Below are 22,546 nucleotides of genomic sequence, written 5' to 3'. Positions count from 1 at the left end.
CTTTAATATGAATTTAATTCTGTCTAACCACAGGCGAAAAAGAACTGGTACACGTGAAAAAACCCATCTTTAAAAAAATATATCCATCGTAAAGAAAGTAAACGAAAGCGTTATGTGTAATATAAAAAAACATCATTTTTAGGTCATATACGAATCATAAAACATGACAAACTTGATCCTAATGCACACTTGATCCCATTCTAATATTTATTTAATGAAGTTCACCAAACCCCAACCATATCTCAGACCGTTCTATCTTAAAGTGGTCCGTGAAATGAAAGTCAAATATATTTTGAATTTTCCTGCGTATTTTCTAAAAACAAATTCATCGTTCAAAATCTAATTAAATATAATTAAACAGACAGCTATGACGGAAGTACTTGAACATTATAAATATTAATACTTTGAAACCAATTGTGTTTCATAAAAACATGACATTGTTAATAGTAAAAGTACCATAAGTAATATAATTACATTAAGCATGACAATTTAGAAAAATTAACACCAGGGTCATTCCATACGATTTCGAACACTCATGTCACCATTGGTCAATCGATTTTTTTTAAATTTTGACCACAGATAGACCTGTCTAACAAACGGTGATATCCAAGGTTTTAGCTGAAAATATTGAGAAGTTTTAGAATAAACACAGTTTAACCGAAACCCCACATTTTTTGGTATATCGTACCTCGATTTCAGTACCCCTTCGCTTTAAGTTTAATAACTTTTTATAAATATATTTTATTTTAACAAAATAACACAATCTTACACATTTTGGCAAGGCCAATTCAATGGTCGAGTTTATATAGTCCTAACTAGAATTTATACCACACATTATAGATGATAAAAGGTAAAAATAAAATTTGGAAATATTTATTGTACCATGTGTTTCTTAATGTATTTTCCAAGCTAACCAAAATGGTGGATAGAAAACATCAATACTGAAGGGTATAAGGTTTTGTCTAGTTATTTATAGATTAGGTTTAGTTTTCAGTTACAACAAACATTGCAGGCGATACTAAAAAGTTCAATGCCTCAATTTAACACGCAATTATTTTCAATTAAATATTTTATCAATCTACTACTCAAAATTAAGGGTTGAAAAATGCCATGTACCTCTTAACTTGATTTTGCGACTGATATCAACGCCTACAGCGACTTCTCCCCGGGCTAGATCCTTTATTCTTAAAGATTATGATTTAGAAAATATTCGAGCATTATTTATCACACATCGTTAAATACGTATTATTAATTTCTAAAACATTAAACCATTTGTATGATATAAAAAATAAAAAATTTCAAAAGTGTTGAATTTCAAGAAAATAGTTATTGATTTATCAAATAAAAACAAGGAAAATATCCCCTTTTTTAAGAGCTTATTTTAAAGCTCTTTTATAGAGCTATCTAATAGTGTATTTATATTTCGTGTTTTCAATCGCCCACAGGATCCTTTAACCCCTCGAATGAGACCCCCCAAAAATAAAAAGTTACATTTTGACATCCAATAATCTGGTATCAATTCTAGTTAGGACTATATAAACTCCACCATTGAATTGGCCTTGCCAAAATGTGTAAGATTGTTATTTTGTTAAAATAAAATATATTTATAAAAAGTTATTAAACTTAAAGCGAAGGGGTACTGAAATCGAGGTACGATATACCAAAAATGTGGGGTTTCGGTTAAACTGTGTTTATTCTAAAACTTCTCAATATTTTCAGCTAAAACCTTGGATATCACCGTTTGTTAGACAGGTCTATCTGTGGTCAAAATTTAAAAAAAATCGATTGACCAATGGTGACACGAGTGGTCGAAATCCTATGGAATGACCCACCAGTTTGATTTTAACGGCTATTGCGTAATCAAGCGTTAGTTCAGCACAGAGCCCCCAAATGTATAAATATGCAAAATATACTAACACGAAAAACGATAATATACGACTCAGATCGGGTGCAAGTTTAAGAGGGAACTGTGAGAGTGTCAGTATCAAAAAGAAGGTTCAACAAGAAAATTAGCGCTAACGCAATTATTATGTTATTTACGATAGTACTTATAAGCCCACCTTGCAAATGTCAGGTGGGTTTGTTAACAATATACTTTTCAATTTATAAGTGATCATTTCTATAAATTTTTGTAGCGAATTTGAGAATTCGTCTTTGAAAACTTATTGGTGTGGTTAACGAAACGTAAAAGATTTAAATTATACAACTTACATGCTAATGCGGATTTCCAGTTTAACTCAGCGGAAAAAACTTTTTTGGCGTGATGTATGAAAATGTTGTTCGGATCATTATGAGAGTCCAGCTTTGTTCCGAAAGCGACATTCGCAATCACATCCAAAGTGTAATTTCCATACAAACTAAAATAATGAAATATTTGGTGTTCGATATTGTTTTCGTTCATGTCATATCCTCATTAATTTAATCAGAATTAAGTCAACTGATAACAGTATTATCAAGTACTCATATTGTTCGTAACTCATCATTTAACATCTTTTGTGTGAAACCAGAGCCGCCGAAAACCCAGTAAAATAAAAATTCCGGACCCCAAAGAGAGCCTTTTCTACTGTAGATATATAGCTATATTCTTTCTGAGATAAACCAGGGTCCAATATACCTGGATTTTTCAAACCAGGGCCCCTAGGCTGCACGGTCCCCGGTAATTTTTACCGGTTTCTCCCTCTCTTGTCGGGCTGTGTGAAACACTAACAAGGTCACACTCAGGAAATTAAGCGGTGTCTTGAGGAATGCTTAGAAACTCGGATAAAACATAAAAACGATCAATTCTTAGTTTACCATTGATTTTTTTAAAGACTATTAAGTTCTGTGAAGCAATTGTGAAAGCTAAAGTGGGTCTGATATCGTTGATGTGCTAATAGATTTAACAGAACCATGGAACGTGTGCTGTTTGCAACGGGTACAATTAGTTTTTAAAAAATGTGTGCAGCATCAATATTTTATTTGTTTATTGTCGGATACTTATTTTAAGAACTAATTATATAGACATCAATGACTGTAATCTGTTTAGATACAGGTTTTTGTGATACACAAATTGAAATTAAGTTCAATTTCTCAGTATGCTCATTCATTTAGCATAAAAGTTTTTAATTTTAGAATTTACCTTTTACAATTCAATGGGCTTCCATCTTCAGAATGCTTCCTGAAATTGTCAGAGGTTATTTGAGCAGTTTCCGAGATTAGGGGAATCATCTGAAACAAAGATACAATTACAAAACAAATCCGAAATGAATAAGCAGTCAGTTATTTATGAAAAAGCGAAAGTTATTTTAAGAGCAATTAGTCAAGCACAAAATACAGGAGGGTCTCAGCTTATAATTTTTTTAAGTCATGAACACGCTGGTAACCATTAATTTAGCCATAATTTAAATGTATTGTACTGAGACAATTGTGATTTATTAAACGCATACAATGAGGTTACGTGAGCAATCAAATAAGTGAGAATATCTTTACTTTTTTAAGCCTTCCCGTTGAGAAGGCTGGTGTCATCGTGTTGCGGAGGTTCCTCCAATTGTCGTCACCTTTTAAAGCTGAAATCATGTTGTCCAACAAATTATTTCCAGATTTAAATTCCTGGATAGAAAGAAGAGCGAGACAATTAAGTTTCGTAAGCAGCCTATTGTATTCGATCACAATTTGTAGCAGTTAAATTTTGCATTTGGTTTTAATAGTGTGTGATCTAAGGCACCAAAAAAATCGAATAATAATATCACACGTGTTTCAATGTACGCGCTAGGTCTCTTAAAATTAGGGGTGGCAGAGAACTATCCAATCCGGCTAAAACCACCCGGATTTTTCCAGATAAAGCCACTTAAAAGAATTCACCGAAAAAATCCATAGTTTTTCAAATCTCAAAACAGTAGACCGTTTTCACCCTTTTGGGTTAATATTTAATATTTAATATTCAATACAATTGAAAAAATTGCAGGTCTACGACACACTACCGAGAAAATAATAATTTGGTTGGAACATATTCAGAACTGTCCTAATATTAAAAAATCAGGATAAAACCAATAATATCCGGATATATCTAAATTAATCCACCGTCTGGACATTAAAATTGTATTGTTATCTGTTTGGTTCCCGTAAAATATAAATTTAGTTATTCTTCCTTAATATTATAAAACCGTGTCTGTACTTCCCAGAAATACGAGGGTGTATTGTCAGTTTGAGAGAAATCCAGTATAAAAGTAGGGATTGGGTCACAAGTTCCCCATCCTCTGCCATGCAGAGGAGGAATTGAAATTTACAGTCTTATAGAACAATCATCTCTAAATAAAGCACTATTTCTTCTGACTACTACAGTTTATCAGAATTTTTAACTACATGGCCATTATCATCATTTATTTTCGTTATGCTTAAATTTTGCTACATTTAAACCATAATTAGAAAGGTTCAAAGAGGCCACTGTTTGCATTTGTTACGCGTAAACGAAATCTTTCGCCATTTTGATGAAATAATATGTTTTGTTTATTCCTTTTTACACACAATCCCTAAGGAATTGTGTGTATCTCAGGTACAGTGTAGCCACGGATACAACCTTTTAATCACTTCGGGCTAAAATGGTAAATGACGCATGACACGTCAAAATAACGGCCAATAGCGTAATAATCAGGGGCCTAGAAGTCGGTCATTTGCTCATTTCAGTTATTTTTTACGATTTTTCTTAAAATGTACGTATATATATCTAAATTAAGACCGATTTAGTTGAAAAATATAAATATACTACGTTGACGGCTGCTGTAATAAAATTTAATTTTACGTGAGATTTATGACCAACTTGCGGAACCCCACAACTCGCGTACGCACTTTTGTGATATTTTAATTACATAGCAAGATTCAGAATAGAAGCGCCATCTGTCTCCAAGTATCTGATCTTTAATCTTCGAAACCTCTACGAACTTCCAAGTTCACGTCAATGAAGAACTTGCTACGCCCCATTCGGTTCTGCAAGGAGTTCTTCAGGGAAGTGCAGTCAGTCACATTCTGTTCAACATAATGCTGGACGGAATCCCGCAGCTCTGCCCCCCCCCCTCGATCGACTACGGGCTACATGCTGATGATATTGCTCTATGGACTAGTGGTCCCGCTCTTCCCAGGCTATACCCAGTTATGCACACCACCCTGGATAGGGTTTCAGCCCACGGGGTAACCTGGGGGTTGAATTTCCAACCTCTCAAATGCGAGTACAGTATACGGTGATCTCGAAGGAAAAACGTCTGCCGAACGACCTCTCGGTCACGCTTGGCTCCACCACTCTGACTCGGGTGTCTTCTTATCGATATCTTAGGAGTTTATGCGATGACAGACTCTCTTGGCTTCCTCACATCGAAACTCTCCGCACTTCCTCTTTAAGCCGCCTTAATCTCTTGCGGGTGGTGTCGGCTACTCGTTGGGGTGCCGGTTGAACTTCCTTTCGGCTTCTCTACACCCATCTAATTCGCTCCCGGTTGGACTTCTCGAGCCTTTTTGACGCTTCGGCGTCCGCTTCTTCTCTAGCCAAACTATATAAAATGCAAAATGCAGCGCTTCGAGTTATCCTTGGGGTTCCAAACTCCACGCCCATCTCCCTGATGGAGGCTGAAGCAGCCCTTCCGCCGCTTCGGTACCAGAGGGATTAAATCGATTTCTGCACTCTAGCTCCTTGTGGCGCAGCGGGCACTGCTGTTTTTAATAGCTCTCTTTTCATAGAGGAATTGGGACCCCTGGACGTACTTGAACACAGGTTCCCAGCAAACTCCCTTTCGTGCTTCTTCCACTCCTCCAGGAGTCACCTTCCCATTACATACTCCCCGCCATGGGTGCCACCAGAGGCCACGATCATTCCGCGCTGGCTATCTACTCCCAAGGAGTAATTGAATTCTGTACAGCTACGTCAACTATTCTTTGAATCCTTAGAACGGTGATATAAACGGACGGCTAACGGCCCTGATTCAGGTGTCGCGGGTGCGGTATTCTCGATTCCCTCTCTCAAGTTGGGTGCGACTTCGCTTGTGGACTCGGTTCAGACTCACAAAGTGCTCTCACACAACTGTGTCAGCGATCTCTTGACCCAGTGGTTACGCTTATTCATAATTTATGCGATCGGTACACTAGCTCAATTACCTTCTTGTGGTGTCCGGCTCACGTTCGAGTTCCTGGTAATGAGTCCGCCGATCGGCTCGCATCTGTTACTCGGTTGATTCGTCCTTCGAAGGTGAACTTCCATCTACCTTCTACTCTTGCGTGGTTGGTCCACTCCGCGTGGACACAGCACTGGCAGTCTATTCCGGGCTCCTGACCCCTACGCGAAGCGAAGCCATTCCCCAGTTCTAGGGATGTCTTCACCGTTAAACTCTCGCGGCGTGACGACACTCTACTGGCGCGGCTCGGGTGTGGACGGCTCCCCACCAATTCTACCCTCAGTTGATTTCATTTAAGCCCCACAGACTCTTGCCCTCTCTGTGGGGCACGGGAAGATACTCAGCATGTTTTATTGTACTGCCCCAAGCACCGTTAGTGCCGACGTTTTCTTCTACCGACATCAAGCAACTGTGCATTTCCAGAAACTGTCGTTGGGGTTCTCACGGCGGTGCATAGGGGTTCTCCAGCAGTCATCACAGCTACGTGTGCCTCATTGCGAAAGTAACCTATTCAAACTTATTTTTTTGTTAAATTGTTTATTTTTCTGTGCCCCCTTCTGTATTTTTGTACGCCCAGGCTGAATATTGTGTACCGCAGTTCCCTTTCCGGGTAAACGTTTGTAAATTGCGCGCCTGGTGTGAAGGCTTCTCGCTATATACACCAATCTCACTCTCGCACGTTAGTTTGCCCCCCCCCCTCTCTACGAACTGTGTTCTTTTTAGGGCACAACGTGTTTGTTATGCAGATGCTATGTTATGCTATCTTGACTATTGTTAGATAAGGTGTGGGCTATGCTAATTTAGCTAGCCTATTTTGTACTTTCGTGTGTTTCTTTTTAATGCCGTAAATATTCTTGTACGGGGTCTTTTTTCCATACCAATGAACATGAAGTTCATAGATAAAACTGATTTTACTCTGGTTGACTGACAAGGTGATTAGGATCGTTGTTAATGCACTAGTTTGTCGAGCAAGTGCTCTCATTATGTTTAAGGTCAGGGTGATGAGTTATTGTTAAGGGCGGTTGATATTTTGCTAAAAAGTCCTTTTAGGTTTTGTGTTGTAATTTATTTTTCGTGGTAAAGTTACCTTGCGGTTGTCAAGAATTAGTTCCCTGATTATCTTAAAGGACAGGGTGATTGAGTTATTGTACAATGTGGTTGAAAATTTGGTGAAATTTACACTTAAGTTTCAATAGTGCTTTTATTCATTTAATCATGAATTTATTCATTTTACCCATGAATATAGAACTGTACCTTATCTGTATGGTGCAGTGCTTACGAAGCTATGACGCTACTACGTCAAATTGTTTAGCCAATTAAAAGCTAGAGGAAATGACGGACATCTCCATAGAAGAGTAGGGGTTCAAAAATCAACTGTGTTGCAATTCGGAGACTTTTTAATAATTTTAGTGTTTGTACTCAACTATGAATTTTTCATATGATTGTTAGTAAATTTCCAGGTTTGAATTAAGACTACTTTCATAATTTTCCCTTAATTATTTCACTCGTAATCTACTTTTCAAATCAACGAAAATTTTAAGGCGGGGAAATGAATTCCCCGCCTTTGGGACCTGTATATGTCCTAGGCCTCGGTTTTAATGTTTGGAATTTAAAAACCATTGCGCTATCAATGAAAAAGGCTGGTTTGTTACTCGTTTGCACCTATAGTGGGGTTTTAACAGTGAAATGGATTGGATAATAGGGCATTAAATGTTGTTTATGCTTTATCTTTCACAGATGAAGAACTTTATCTTATTTCCAATTTTTTCTTTGTAACCCATTTGGCAGTAAAATATTTACTATATTCAGAATTAACCGGGCTGTTCATTGCTTGAATGAAGAAGCTGCTTTTTTTAAAGCAGAGCAAAGAAAAGATGGAAAATTAGATTAAACTTTGATTACCAGCTCATTTTGTCTTCCATTTCACAGTTAAAACCCCACAATAGAAGCAAACGAGTAACGAACCAGCCGTTTTCAATTATTGCGCAATGTTTTTTAAATTCCAAACATTAAAACCGAGGCCTAGTACAAATACAGGTCCCAAAGGCGGGGAATTCATTTCCTCGCCTTAAAATTTTCGTCGATTTGAAAAGTAGATTACGAGTGAAATAATTAAGGGATAATTATGAAAGTAGTCTTAAATCAAACCTGGAAACTTACTAACAATCATTTTAAAAATTCATAGTTGAGTACAAACACTAAAATTATTAAAAAGTCTCAGAACTGCAACACAGTTAGGAAAACAAAGTCCCGTAGGAAAAGCATTGGGGAGAAAAACCAATTTTCACGAAAATTCGTCCGCTGAGACTCAGCTCGTGTCTTGCTATATTCTCTATGCTTCTATGGAGATGTCCGCTCCTATTGACTGAAGGCAATATCAGTCACGTGCTTCCTCCATGGTATATCCGTCAGGCGTAAGAGGGGCGGAGCTTATATTTCCGCCTCTTTCCGACAGAGATAGAAACATATCTAGAGCGGTTCTATATTCATGGGTAAAATGAATAAATTCATGATTTAATGTATAGGGCTATGAAAAATTGTCAAAATTTAATGCACCCGGTGATTAATAAAGCGTGATCATGGGTTTTCTTTGAGTTAAAATACTAATCGTACTCCTTTTTCGTTAATGCTTAGTGGGTTAGTTGTGTTAATCGAGAGGGTTAATGCTCAAATTTAAATTTAATATTTAATACATCGGGGGGATTGCGTTTACTCAAATGTCCGTGACATCTTGTTTCTATTCAATTTCAGTTCAGTTACTTACTTTATACTTAAGTTCTTACTTTCGTTTTTACGAATTAACGAATCAAAACATACTTGGCTCCACCGTTAGAACGGTCATAAATGTATCCATGGGCACCCAAATTTGAGGGACAAAAGTATAACGTTTCTTTCCTTATAAAAAGATCTGTGCCCCATGATAGTATTAGTGGCAGTAGAGTGTAGCGTATAAATAAGATTATATTACCCTTCTCGTCGGAAAGTAATTGAAATCCTTCACTAGAATGAGCTTCAGCAAATCGGGATCGCCAACGCACAGTGCCGGTACAGGGCCTGAATATGATCTAAATTGCAAAACAAAAACACGTAATACTTTCAATGTGATTGTTAGTTCAGTTTTCAAGTATTCAATTCAATAGGCTTTTTTTTTTATAAAATAAGCTACGCTACGTAGAAGTTCAGTTCAGTTTATGCTTAAAAACAGGGTTCCTCTTAAAATTTACTCTTATCTCCAGGGATTTTCATAGTAAAACGTCCTTGATATATATATAAATACGCCCTCCCCCGTAACGCAGCAGCAACATCAAACCCACAAGAGAAAGGCATATAGCAGAAAGGATAAAAAATGAAATCGGAAATGAACACTCTAATTTTATTGGTTTAATGCCAATTTACTTTCTTTTGTTTTGTCGCTGAACATCCTCGAAAGATGTTCATGTTAGCCCGATAGAAATTCCACATTTTCTCTTGTCCATTACCCCTATTTTCCCTTTCGGAAATTATGAGAACCTAGCCTATAGTGACGGCTTTATTCGCTCTGTTCACCTAAATGTATTCTTGGTGCTATGAATATCATCATCGTTTAGAAGAAATTTTCTAATCACAAATTAATACAATATCTCGAAAAAAAGTTTCGGCCTGTGAACATTTTTTGCAGATATTTTACACTGTTTATTTTATAAGGTGGATATTTTATTTATAACATAAAAAAATCTTGATTAATTTGGCCAAAATAGGGTAAAGCCCTTTTCCGGGATGATTTATGATGCTATTCCCATTGTAGCGAAAGTTTGGGTAGACCTCGATGATTATACTGCGATAACCTCAAATAATGAACTTTGGGGGGTATGGCCGATCTGTACGTGAAGAAACAATTGCACGCTACACCCTAAAATAAATCAGGGTACACGTCGGGCTTTCACTATTGGGGCCAACGTTAAAATATAAATTAAAAATAAGGCTTTGTCTAGGGGAATGATTTGGAATAAACACTAAAAGGGAATAAAAGGTTACCAACTAAAACATTTAATAATAAAACACTTAGAAAATATAATTCAACACTACCGTAAACTAAAACTACGGTGCACCTAGATAATTAACTAACTAATAAAATAATACTTAAATCTAGAACAATAAAAAAACCTGTTAGGCAGGCTGTACTACGCGACTATAAAAGTTACAACACACATTCGTTAGGCGAGATGTGCTGATTCGAATTGGGATGTTAAACTAACAATAAAGCGAAGAGGAGATATAGCTTATAGTTCTTAGCATTACGATACTCAAGTGTTCGAGATGTCGAAGAGGTCGATCATACGCTACTGGTGTAACTTATTTATTTTATTTATTTGGTTATAATAACAAGGTCTACAAAGCCTAGGCGGGATGCTTTGTATGTGTAAACATCAGGTCAGAGTAAAGCGTAAAACAATATAGATAATAATAAAAGAAAACAGTAAAATAGGAGGCGGTAGAAACTTAAGGTGTTTTTAAGAAATCAAATAGTAGGGCGCGAAATTTTGGATAGGGTTTTTTAGTTACAATATTGTAAGGGAGTGAATTCCAGTCATTTATTACACTGTGGGAGAAGGAGTTCAAACGGACATTAGATTGAGCTCTGGGTTTGGAAAGTTTTAATTTATGACCCCTGGTACGGGAGGAATTGCATGTAGAGAAATAGTCATTGAAATTTAGATCTAAATTATTATAAAACAAGTTGGCGAGCCAAAATATGCCTCTCCTCGGAAGAATTGTCCCTAGTGGTATTAATTTCTCGAGATAACCCTTAAAGATATATCTCCGCAATTTAGAGTTATTTGTTAAAAATTTTATCCCAGTTCTATCCCGCCCGGTATAGAATTTTAATTATAATTAAAATAATTGAGACGAAACGACCAATTTTTATTTATTCAGAATATCATAAGTTAAGTAGTTACAGCAGTGAGTTAGACGTACTATAACAATGCCCAATTGAATTAAACCCTTTTTACAGTACAAGTTTATCAGTTGAATATAAAACAAAGCAAATTTTAATGAAAAAATATCTACAGAGGGTATTATAACGACCAATCGCTTTTTAGTTAATAATTTTAACGGAATCGGGCCGATTTTAAATAAACGATAGTTTATCGAAATTTTGTTAAAAAGAATATTCCCAAAGGCCGCGCGATAAATTTACGAGAATAATTTCCCGTCGCCGTTAATTTGAAAATTTATTTGATTCGGGATTGCCAGACTCTAATGTTGTGGGCGAGTGATTAGAAAATAAAATGGCAACCAGAATTATGCAAAATTATAAATTTTTATTTTTATTCAGAACAGTCTATGGAACGTTCTAGATTTAACTCTCATCAATAACCCAACAATATATATCCCTTTACGTAATTCTACAGAACTGGTACTCAAGTGTCTAAGACTAGATTTGTCTTAGTTCATCGTGATTGAAAAATAAACCAAAACACACACTTAAGTAAATATAATAAATTATATTGAGTAATTTTAACTAAATTCAAAGTACCTAACTATAAACTGTCTTAATTAACAGCTGAGAGCTGTTCGCTAATAATTACTTCCAATCTACTTAATAAGCCTCACAGGTTGAGTTGATAATTTCTAGGGTATAATTAGGTTATTCCAATACAAAAAATAATAACAATCAATTTTATCTTACAGCTGACTTGAGTTAGTTCACAATTATTTTAACACTTTCAGTCTTAAACACGCACTGTTCATACACTTAAGTCCATTCACTCACGGTCCAAACGCGAAACACAATTTAACTCTTTTCTTGACCAAAGACGAACATACTAATTAAAACAGCAAAGTTACCTCATAACTTTTGACAGACACCAGGATCCCGTCCTGTAGTATTTCGTCTGACAGCCAAGAACTAAGGAAGACTAAATCTTCTAAATTGACGGCAACGGCCTTATATACATTTTTTTCGTGTTTTGTTTGAACCCTCGAGATTTGACTAAAGTTCGAAAAATTGAAGAGGTTATATTTTTTACCCGGTTTGATTGATAATTCTCCACACGGTGGCGCTATATTATTACTTTGATATAGTTTCCGTGGAAGTTTTGAATAATTATTCTTTTTCTAAGCGTTATTAATAGGTAAAAAACCCGCCTTATCATAATGGTTTCTTTACTTTTTATTTTCCTAAAGGAAGTCAATGGCTCGGCATTGTAACTATGCGACCCGAGTTCAATTCCTGAACACGGTCAAATAAATTAAAATACTCAGATATTTAATTAAATATAATATTAATATAATTTATAAATATTTAATTAAATATAAGATTAATATAATTTATAAATATTTAATTAAATATAAGCTTAATATAATTTATAAATTTTTCATTAAATATAAGATTAATATAATTTATAAATATTTAAAATGATGTAGAATAAATTATAGTACCTAACGTTATAACTTTGTAAATGACATTCGCCAAAGCTGTTTTGTAGAAAAACACCGTAACTTAACAAGCGTTGGTGGCTGAGTGGTTAAAGTAAATCTCTGGCACGAGGCAGACCCGGGTTCGATTCCCGGCCGGCGCAAAAATTCGCAAATTGATACTAAGATGAATACCGTGAACAATTTGTGGAAACCCTGCCATTGGACGTTGAGAGGTAGCATTACACTCAGCACTCGGTCCGTCCCAAAGTCAGTTAAAAGAAGTTGGAGAGAAAACGCGCATACAAACACAAGAGACTCAACATCCACAACCATCATAACACGAACTCAACATGCACAACCATCAAAACACAAACAAGACAAACTCAACACTCACAACCGTCATAACACGAACTCAACATTCACAACCTACGCATAAACATTACAAAAACGTTATACACGGTGAGCGAAAAAACAGCAGCCAAACCAAATCCGTTAACGCTCACCGTTACACGGTGGTTTTGCCAACCCTTCGAGAAACTGCGAACGCAGAAATTTCGTGAAATTGCGTACGCAATGATTAACCTTTGCACGAATAATGCGAACGCGTTCGCAGGACAGACAGACATACCGACACACAGACAGACAGACGGACAGGCACGGTGATTGTATAACCCCTCCTAGGGGACTTTGTCCCCTCGTAGAGGTAAAAATTTGTGGAGGAAACTTAAATTATTGATTTTGTGGCGAGTTTGAACAGACGGAATAGATAAGGACTTTAGTCTGGTTGGTGCATCGAGTTTTTCGTATTTTGTGACTAATTTAGTGAAATTATTTTGGGCCTTTTGTAAAGCGGAAATATCTAAACTGAGTTGAGGGGTCCAGATGGGGGAGCAATAATCAAATATACGGAGGGCAAGGGTGTTATATAGTTGTTTAACAAATTTGGGACTACGGAAGTTAAAATTACGACGAATGAGCCCGGCCACCGAACGAACACGTTTTGAAACTTTGTTGGTATGGGTAGAAAATCTGAGGCTGGGATCAACAAACACTCCAAAATCTCTTTAATATCTTAATATTTGGTCCGCTCACTCTCAGGAACGCAGCAGTCACACACCTGGGTGACCTGGCCTGCGGTTGACTGAAATACGGCGATGTCGAGGTGCCAGCCTCAGCGGTCGAGTATCAACTTGACGTCCTCGAATACACTGGCGGGTGGACTGTAGACCTCCGATTATGTTCCGTCAAATCCTCAGAACATTTGCTGCGTTTCTGGTATTGACCGTATTAAATATGGGACTTCTTCACCAAGAGTTCAGCGGTACAAATAGAGGTAGAAACTTACGACTGCTATTGATGGCAGTTCTTCGATCCGAGAGCAAGATTAACGATCTCCTTTTCTCCTAATATCAAAAATCTCCTCAACGACTTTTCTACTTTTTTAAATATAATTCGAACACGAGCCAAAACTTCAAATCCTCCGCGCGTGTTTTACGTAAAGAGTCGATTTATATCCATATTAAACTAACGAATTTTGTTGGCACGTGCCTTATAGAAATTATTCCAAACTTTTATAATGTTGGCAACCTTTTTTTAGCATATTTGAAAATGAAGGGGAGCTAAAAAATAGTAGTAACGGGAAACGTAAACGCCAGAAATGCATGGAAATATTCCACGGTTGAGCGCGGGGGTCGGAACTCCCTGGCCAGACAAGTCTCGAATACACAAATCACAATCTCCGAGTGACCAGCGCCCAGAAATATAGGTTTTAAACGACCGTATAATTCTGGATGGTAGAATTAATAATAAAATTAAAATAGTCAATCAAATTTTGAAAACATCAGAATTCCACGTTACACCATTTAAATGTAGTCCATGATCAGGGCGGGATTAAGACCTTATGGGGCCCTAGGCCCAAGTTAATTTTGGTGCCCCCCTTTCAATAGCGAGCTAGGCGCTTCCTCAATTTATAATTGAGAAATGGAAGGAAAATTAATTCATTTGGCTGCCAGATTTAGTATGTCGTCAGGGGCTAGACGGCAGTCCGACAGAGAATGTGACAATCAAACGTTTTTGGTTCATAGGGGTGGACGCTTTATTAAAATTACTACGGAAAATATTTTTTGTACTTTTATTTTTTTCGAACCCTCTTGGTGCCCCTTGTAGGCTTGGTGCCCTAGGCCCAGGCCTATTCGGCCTATTGGTTAATCCGGCCCTGTCTATGATGAACTCTGCTTACCCAAATAATCGACCATACTTCTCGTACAACCTTTTATCAAAATTATGAAATCCCTGAAATTAAAAGAATTCAATTTTAATATCGAAATTTATTAAGTTTCGAGAAATACGTTAATCGAAGTTATCATTTATCTATTTTATCACACTAGGGTTTTAAATTCTGTTTATACACAATAACTAAGGGATTTGTGTGTACCGGGATCACGTACAATGTAGCCGATTTCGTTGCCTATACCACCGAATTGCACATAACTCTCGAAGAATTAGGCTTAAAAGGGCCAGGGATATCTTAATCAAAAGGAAATATCATGTCCTAGGTATGCCGTTATGATGTTTGGAAATCGGGGCTTACAGGTTGATAATTTGGTGATTTTTGTGATTTTTGGCAATTATATTTAATAATAAATTTATCAATTAAGGTTTCAGTTGCTTTAAGAAATTTGAATTTTAAGTGAGATTTTTGTACAATTCGCGGGACTCACAACTCGCGTATGCACTATCGTGATATTTGAATTTGGTGGCAATTGATACAAACTGTTAACTTGTAAATGGCAATCAAAAAACTAAAGAACTTTTCGATTGATCAAATTGCACTATTTCTTTGAACATTTTAAATTATAAAAACTCTGAAGTAGACAGCTGAAATTATTAATTTTAGTTTCTAAAATATTACTACTTTGAATTTTAAATTTCTGGAATTTCACGGACAATAAGCCTTTCTATAAAGTCGTTAAGCTTGCCTAACTTGTTTTAATGTATCGCTTTCGTCACGAGAAACGTAGGAGTTCAGTTCAGTTTTGAAGGTTAGATCTTTATAAAAAGGGCGACTCGTCGAATTTTAATTAGTGCCTTGTTCAACTTGTTAATATGTTGCACGCGCTCTTTAATATTTTAGCTTAAAATGCTCGTACATTTTTTTTATTTATTGGTGCACGTGCTAAATCGCTCAAGCTAATTTACGCTAAAATATCCAGACGCGCGTGGAACGTTTTAACAAGTTGAATAACGTCTATTGGCTATCATAGTGAAACGTCACTTATACGTCACGAGTGACGCGCCCGATACATCTAAACAAGAAGGCCAATGTTACTTTATAGAAAGGCCTATTGAGTAACTTAAACGATTTTATGAGTTTGAAGGGAACTTAGACTTTATAAAATATCCGTTGGTTTTCAGGACTGAATAATTGACATGAATTGGTTTTAACGATATTTTGATATTGTTTAAAGTTTGTAGATTTTCTGGCAGTTTTTTAACAATTTTCCAAATCAGAGCTATTAATTTCCAAATCCCCGCTATTAATTTCAAAAAGCCCGCTATTTATTGGAAAAAGCAAGCTTTTAGTTTTGAAAAATCCAGTTATTAATTTCAAATTATCCGCTATTAATTACAAAAGGACCGCTAATAATTTCAAAATCCCCGCTTTTAATTTCAAAAAGCCCACTATTAAATTGAAAAAGTAGGCTTTTAATTTAGAAAAGCCCGCTATTAATTTGAAAAAGTAGGCTTTTAATTTGAAAAAGCCCGCTATTAATTTCAAAATCCCCGCTAATAATTTCAAAAGGACCGCTAATAATTTCAAAATCCGCGCTAATAATATCAAAATCCCCGCTAATAATTTCAAAATCACCGCTAATAATTTCAAAATCCGCGCTAATAATTTAAAAATCCCCGCTAATAATTTCAAAATCCGCGCTAATAATTTCAAAATCCCCGCTGATAATTTCAAAATCCACGCTAATAATTTCAAAATCCCCGCTAATAATTTCAAAATCCCCGCTAATAATTTCAAAATCCCCGCTAATAATTTCAAAATCCGCGCTAATAATTTCAAAATCCCCGCTAATAATTTCAAAATCCGCGCTAATAATTTCAAAATCCACGCTAATAATTTCAAAATCCCCGCTAATAATTTCAAAATCTGCGCTAATAATTTCAAAAGGACCGCTAATAATTTCAAAATCCACGCTAATAATTTCAAAATCCGCGCTAATAATTTCAAAATCCCCGCTAATAATTTCAAAATCCCCGCTAATAATTTCAAAATCCGCCTAATAATTTCAAAATCCGCGCTAATATTTTCAAAATCCGCGCTAATAATTTCAAAATCCCCGCTAATAATTTCAAAATCCGCGCTAATAATTTCAAAATCCGCGCTAATAATTTCAAAATCCGCGATAATATTTTCAAAATTCCCGCTAATAATTTCAAAATCACCGCTAATAATTTCAAAATCCCCGCTAATAATTTCAAAATCCGCGCTAATAATTTATAAATCCCCGCTAATAATTTCAAAATCCGCGCTAATAATTTCAAAATTCCCGCTAATAATTTCAAAATCCCCGCTAATAATATCAAAATCCGCCTAATAATTTCAAAATCCGCGCTAATATTTTCAAAATTCGCACTAATAATTTCAAAATCCGCGTTAATAATTTCAAAATCCGCGCTAATATTTTCAAAATTCCCGCTAAAAATTTCAAAATCACCGCTAATAATTTCAAAATCCGCGCTAATAATTTCAAAATCCGCGCTAAAAGTTTCAAAATCCGCGCTAATAATTTCAAAATCCCCGCTAATAATTTCAAAATCCCCGCTAATAATTTCCAAATCCCCGCTAATAATTTCAAAATCCGCGCTAATAATTTCAAAATCCACGCTAATAATTTCAAAATCCCCGCTAATAATTTCAAAATCCGCGCTAATAATTTCAAAATCCGCGCTAATAATTTCAAAAGGACCGCTAATAATTTCAAAAGGACCGTTAATAATTTCAAAATCCACGCTAATAATTTCAAAATCCGCGCTAATAATTTCAAAATCCGCGCTAATAATTTCAAATAACCGCTAATAATTTCAAAATCCCCGCTAATAATTTCAAAATCCCCGCTAATAATTTCAAAATCCGCGCTAATAATTTCAAAATTCCCGCTAATAATTTCAAAAGGACCGCTAATAATTTCAAAATCCGCGCTAATAATTTCAAAATCCGCGCTAATAATTTCAAATAACCGCTAATAATTTCAAAATCCCCGCTAATAATTTCAAAATCCCCGCTAATAATTTCAAAATCCGCGCTAATAATTTCAAAATTCCCGCTAATAATTTCAAAATTCCCGCTAATAATTTCAAAAGGACCGCTAATAATTTCAAAATTCCCGCTAATAATTTCAAAATCCGCGCTAATAATTTCAAAATGCTTGCTAATAATTTCAAAATCCCCGCTAATAATTTCAAAATCCCCGCTAATAATTTCAAAAGGACCGCTAATAATTTCAAAATTCCCGCTAATAATTTCAAAATCCGCGCAAATAATTTCAAAAGGACCGCTAATAACTTCAAAAGGACCGCTAATAATTTCAAAAGGACCGCTAATAATTTCAAAATCCACGCTAATAATTTCAAAATCCGCGCTAATAATTTCAAAATCCCCGCTAATAATTTCAAAATCCGCGCTAATAATTTCAAAATTCCCGCTAATAATTTCAAAATCACCGCTAATAATTTCAAAATCCCCGCTAATAATTTCAAAATCCCCGCTAATAATTTCAAAATCCGCGCTAATAATTTCAAAATCCGCGATAATATTTTCAAAATCCGCGCTAATAATTTCAAAAGGACCGCTAATAATTTCAAAATCCCCGCTAATAATTTCAAAATCCGCGCTAATAATTTCAAAATCCGCGCTAATAATTTCAAAATCCGCGATAATATTTTCAAAATTCCCGCTAATAATTTCAAAATCACCGCTAATAATTTCAAAATTCCCGCTAATAATTTCAAAATCCGCGCAAATAATTTCAAAAGGACCGCTAATAATTTCAAAAGGACCGCTAATAATTTCAAAAGGACCGCTAATAATTTCAAAATCCGCGCAAATAATTTCAAAAGGACCGCTAATAATTTCAAAAGGACCGCTAATAATTTCAAAAGGACCGCTAATAATTTCAAAATCCACGCTAATAATTTCAAAATCCGCGCTAATAATTTCAAAATCCCCGCTAATAATTTCAAAATCCCCGCTAATAATTTCAAAATCCGCCTAATAATTTCAAAATCCGCGCTAATATTTTCAAAATCCGCGCTAATAATTTCAAAATCACCGCTAATAATTTCAAAATTCCCGCTAATAATTTCAAAATCCACGCAAATAATTTCAAAAGGACCGCTAATAATTTCAAAAGGACCGCTAATAATTTCAAAAGGACCGCTAATAATTTCAAAATCCACGCTAATAATTTCAAAATCCGCGCTAATAATTTCAAAATCCCCGCTAATAATTTCAAAATCCGCGCAAATAATTTCAAAAGGACCGCTAATAATTTCAAAAGGACCGCTAATAATTTCAAAAGGACCGCTAATAATTTCAAAATCCACGCTAATAATTTCAAAATCCGCGCTAATAATTTCAAAATCCCCGCTAATAATTTCAAAATCCCCGCTAATAATTTCAAAATCCGCCTAATAATTTCAAAATCCGCGCTAATATTTTCAAAATCCGCGCTAATAATTTCAAAATCCCCGCTAATAATTTCAAAATCCGCGCTAATAATTTCAAAATCCGCGCTAATAATTTCAAAATCCGCGATAATATTTTCAAAATTCCCGCTAATAATTTCAAAATCACCGCTAATAATTTCAAAATCCCCGCTAATAATTTCAAAATCCGCGCTTATAATTTCAAAATCCCCGCTAATAATTTCAAAATCCGCGCTAATAATTTCAAAATTCCCGCTAATAATTTCAAAATCACCGCTAATAATTTCAAAATCCCCGCTAATAATTTCAAAATCCCCGCTAATAATTTCAAAATCCGCGCTAATAATTTCAAAATTCCCGCTAATAATTTCAAAATCCCCGCTAATAATTTCAAAAGGACCGCTAATAATTTCAAAATCCCCGCTAATAATTTCAAAAGGACCGCTAATAATTTCAAAATCCGCGCTAATAATTTCAAAATCCCCGCTAATAATTTCAAAATCCCCGCTAATAATTTCAAAATCCGCGCTAATAATTTCAAAATTCCCGCTAATAATTTCAAAATCCCCGCTAATAATTTCAAAAGGACCGCTAATAATTTCAAAATCCCCGCTAATAATTTCAAAAGGACCGCTAATAATTTCAAAATCCGCGCTAATAATTTCAAAATCCCCGCTAATAATTTCAAAATCCCCGCTAATAATTTCAAAAGGACCGCTAATAATTTCAAAATTCCCGCTAATAATTTCAAAAGGACCGCTAATAATTTCAAAATCCCCGCTAATAATTTCAAAATCCCCGCTAATAATTTCAAAATCCACGCTAATAATTTCAAAATCCGCGCTAATAATTTCAAAATCCCCGCTAATAATTTCAAAATCCCCGCTAATAATTTCAAAATCCGCCTAATAATTTCAAAATTCCCGCTAATAATTTCAAAATCACCGCTAATAATTTCAAAATCCCCGCTAATAATTTCAAAATCCCCGCTAATAATTTCAAAATCCGCGCTAATAATTTCAAAATCCGCGATAATATTTTCAAAATCCGCGCTAATAATTTCAAAAGGACCGCTAATAATTTCAAAATCCCCGCTAATAATTTCAAAAGGACCGCTAATAATTTCAAAATCCCCGCTAATAATTTCAAAAGGACCGCTAATAATTTCAAAATCCCCGCTAATAATTTCAAAATCCGCGCTAATAATTTCAAAATCCGCGCTAATAATTTCAAAATCCGCGATAATATTTTCAAAATTCCCGCTAATAATTTCAAAATCACCGCTAATAATTTCAAAATTCCCGCTAATAATTTCAAAATCCGCGCAAATAATTTCAAAAGGACCGCTAATAATTTCAAAAGGACCGCTAATAATTTCAAAAGGACCGCTAATAATTTCAAAATCCACGCTAATAATTTCAAAATCCGCGCTAATAATTTCAAAATCCCCGCTAATAATTTCAAAATCCCCGCTAATAATTTCAAAATCCGCCTAATAATTTCAAAATCCGCGCTAATATTTTCAAAATCCGCGCTAATAATTTCAAAATCCCCGCTAATAATTTCAAAATTCCCGCTAATAATTTCAAAATCCGCGCAAATAATTTCAAAAGGACCGCTAATAATTTCAAAAGGACCGCAAATAATTTCAAAAGGACCGCTAATAATTTCAAAATCCACGCTAATAATTTCAAAATCCGCGCTAATAATTTCAAAATCCCCGCTAATAATTTCAAAATCCCCGCTAATAATTTCAAAATCCGCCTAATAATTTCAAAATCCGCGCTAATATTTTCAAAATCCGCGCTAATAATTTCAAAATCCCCGCTAATAATTTCAAAATCCGCGCTAATAATTTCAAAATCCGCGCTAATAATTTCAAAATCCGCGATAATATTTTCAAAATTCCCGCTAATAATTTCAAAATCACCGCTAATAATTTCAAAATCCCCGCTAATAATTTCAAAATCCGCGCTAATAATTTCAAAATCCCCGCTAATAATTTCAAAATCCGCGCTAATAATTTCAAAATTCCCGCTAATAATTTCAAAATCACCGCTAATAATTTCAAAATCCCCGCTAATAATTTCAAAATCCCCGCTAATAATTTCAAAATCCGCGCTAATAATTTCAAAATTCCCGCTAATAATTTCAAAATCCCCGCTAATAATTTCAAAAGGACCGCTAATAATTTCAAAATCCCCGCTAATAATTTCAAAAGGACCGCTAATAATTTCAAAATCCCCGCTAATAATTTCAAAAGGACCGCTAATAATTTCAAAATCCGCGCTAATAATTTCAAAATCCCCGCTAATAATTTCAAAATCCCCGCTAATAATTTCAAAAGGACCGCTAATAATTTCAAAATTCCCGCTAATAATTTCAAAATCCGCGCAAATAATTTCAAAAGGACCGCTAATAATTTCAAAAGGACCGCTAATAATTTCACAATCCCCGCTAATAATTTCAAAATCCGCGCGTTTAATATCGTCAGAATGAGAAAAAAGTAAACGCTTTGACCTTGACCACATTGACGCTTTCGAAAGCGTTTGTTCGGCAATCTACAACTGTACGTAATAGTAAATGTGAGGCCAATGAGATCATTCTCGCAATCCTTGTCAAAGCATGCCGAACGCGGAATTAACCTACCTCTCCAGTAACAATTCCAATCGTGTTGCCAACAAGGGGAATTGGATTGTCGCTCTTTATTGGTTTTCCAACCCAGAAATTGAATCTTCGGAAGTACACCCTTCAAAATAAAATTGAAACAGATTTATTGTAGTCCTAGCACATACTTTAAAAGAGAATTAGCAATAGTTGTTTTTATTGTAAGTGATGTGGCCTTATTGTTTAAATGAAGCTCTTACGTGACAGTATTTTAATACAAGAACGCGCTTCAGTCGTGATAAATATAGATTTTCTAGCGCACGTGCAACATATTATACATTTTTAACTTTTATTTCTTTTAATTATATTATGTTATACACTATGTGCAGTAATAACGAATTTTTAATCCAATGAAACTTTGGTTCTTAGAATAAATCGTCTATTTACAGCGGAATATTATTGGTGTCGGTCGATATGCTAGTCATCATAAGAATGAAGCTCTCATTCGTCTATGACAAATTGAACAGGTTAATAACAGTAAACCTACCAGTAAGCGGCATATCCTAAAACCAGCAGGATAATTAGTGAGAGAATAAACTGGGCGGTCGTTAGCAGCAGTGAGAGAAGCATCGTTCCGCCTTCGTCGCCGTCAAAACGCGAACTACAAGGACGTCCACCCGCTC

The 22,546-nt window shown here is 35.3% G+C and overlaps 1 protein-coding gene across 1 annotated transcript in view; it reads right to left on the bottom strand.

Moving 5' to 3' along the window:
* The window catches only part of LOC149940485 (cytochrome P450 3A14-like), a 46,543-nt gene extending 23,997 nt beyond the window's left edge, over window positions 1–22,546 (bottom strand). The window contains exons 1-7 of the mRNA XM_090178439.1: window positions 22,411–22,546; window positions 21,906–22,005; window positions 14,779–14,831; window positions 9,106–9,202; window positions 3,469–3,588; window positions 3,119–3,207; window positions 2,212–2,357 (exon numbers count right to left, since the gene is read on the bottom strand). Coding sequence (XP_090034565.1) covers window positions 2,212–2,357; window positions 3,119–3,207; window positions 3,469–3,588; window positions 9,106–9,202; window positions 14,779–14,831; window positions 21,906–22,005; window positions 22,411–22,493 — 688 coding nt within the window. The 5' untranslated portion in view covers window positions 22,494–22,546. The remainder of the gene's footprint in view (window positions 1–2,211; window positions 2,358–3,118; window positions 3,208–3,468; window positions 3,589–9,105; window positions 9,203–14,778; window positions 14,832–21,905; window positions 22,006–22,410) is intronic.

This window comes from Leiobunum rupestre, chromosome 6, assembly GCF_980474605.1.
Source record: "Leiobunum rupestre chromosome 6, qqLeiRupe1.1.hap1, whole genome shotgun sequence".
NCBI lineage: Eukaryota > Metazoa > Arthropoda > Arachnida > Opiliones > Sclerosomatidae > Leiobunum > Leiobunum rupestre.
The sequence above is the reverse complement of the archived record's forward strand: the minus strand, read 5'-3'. Positions and strand labels throughout refer to the sequence as shown.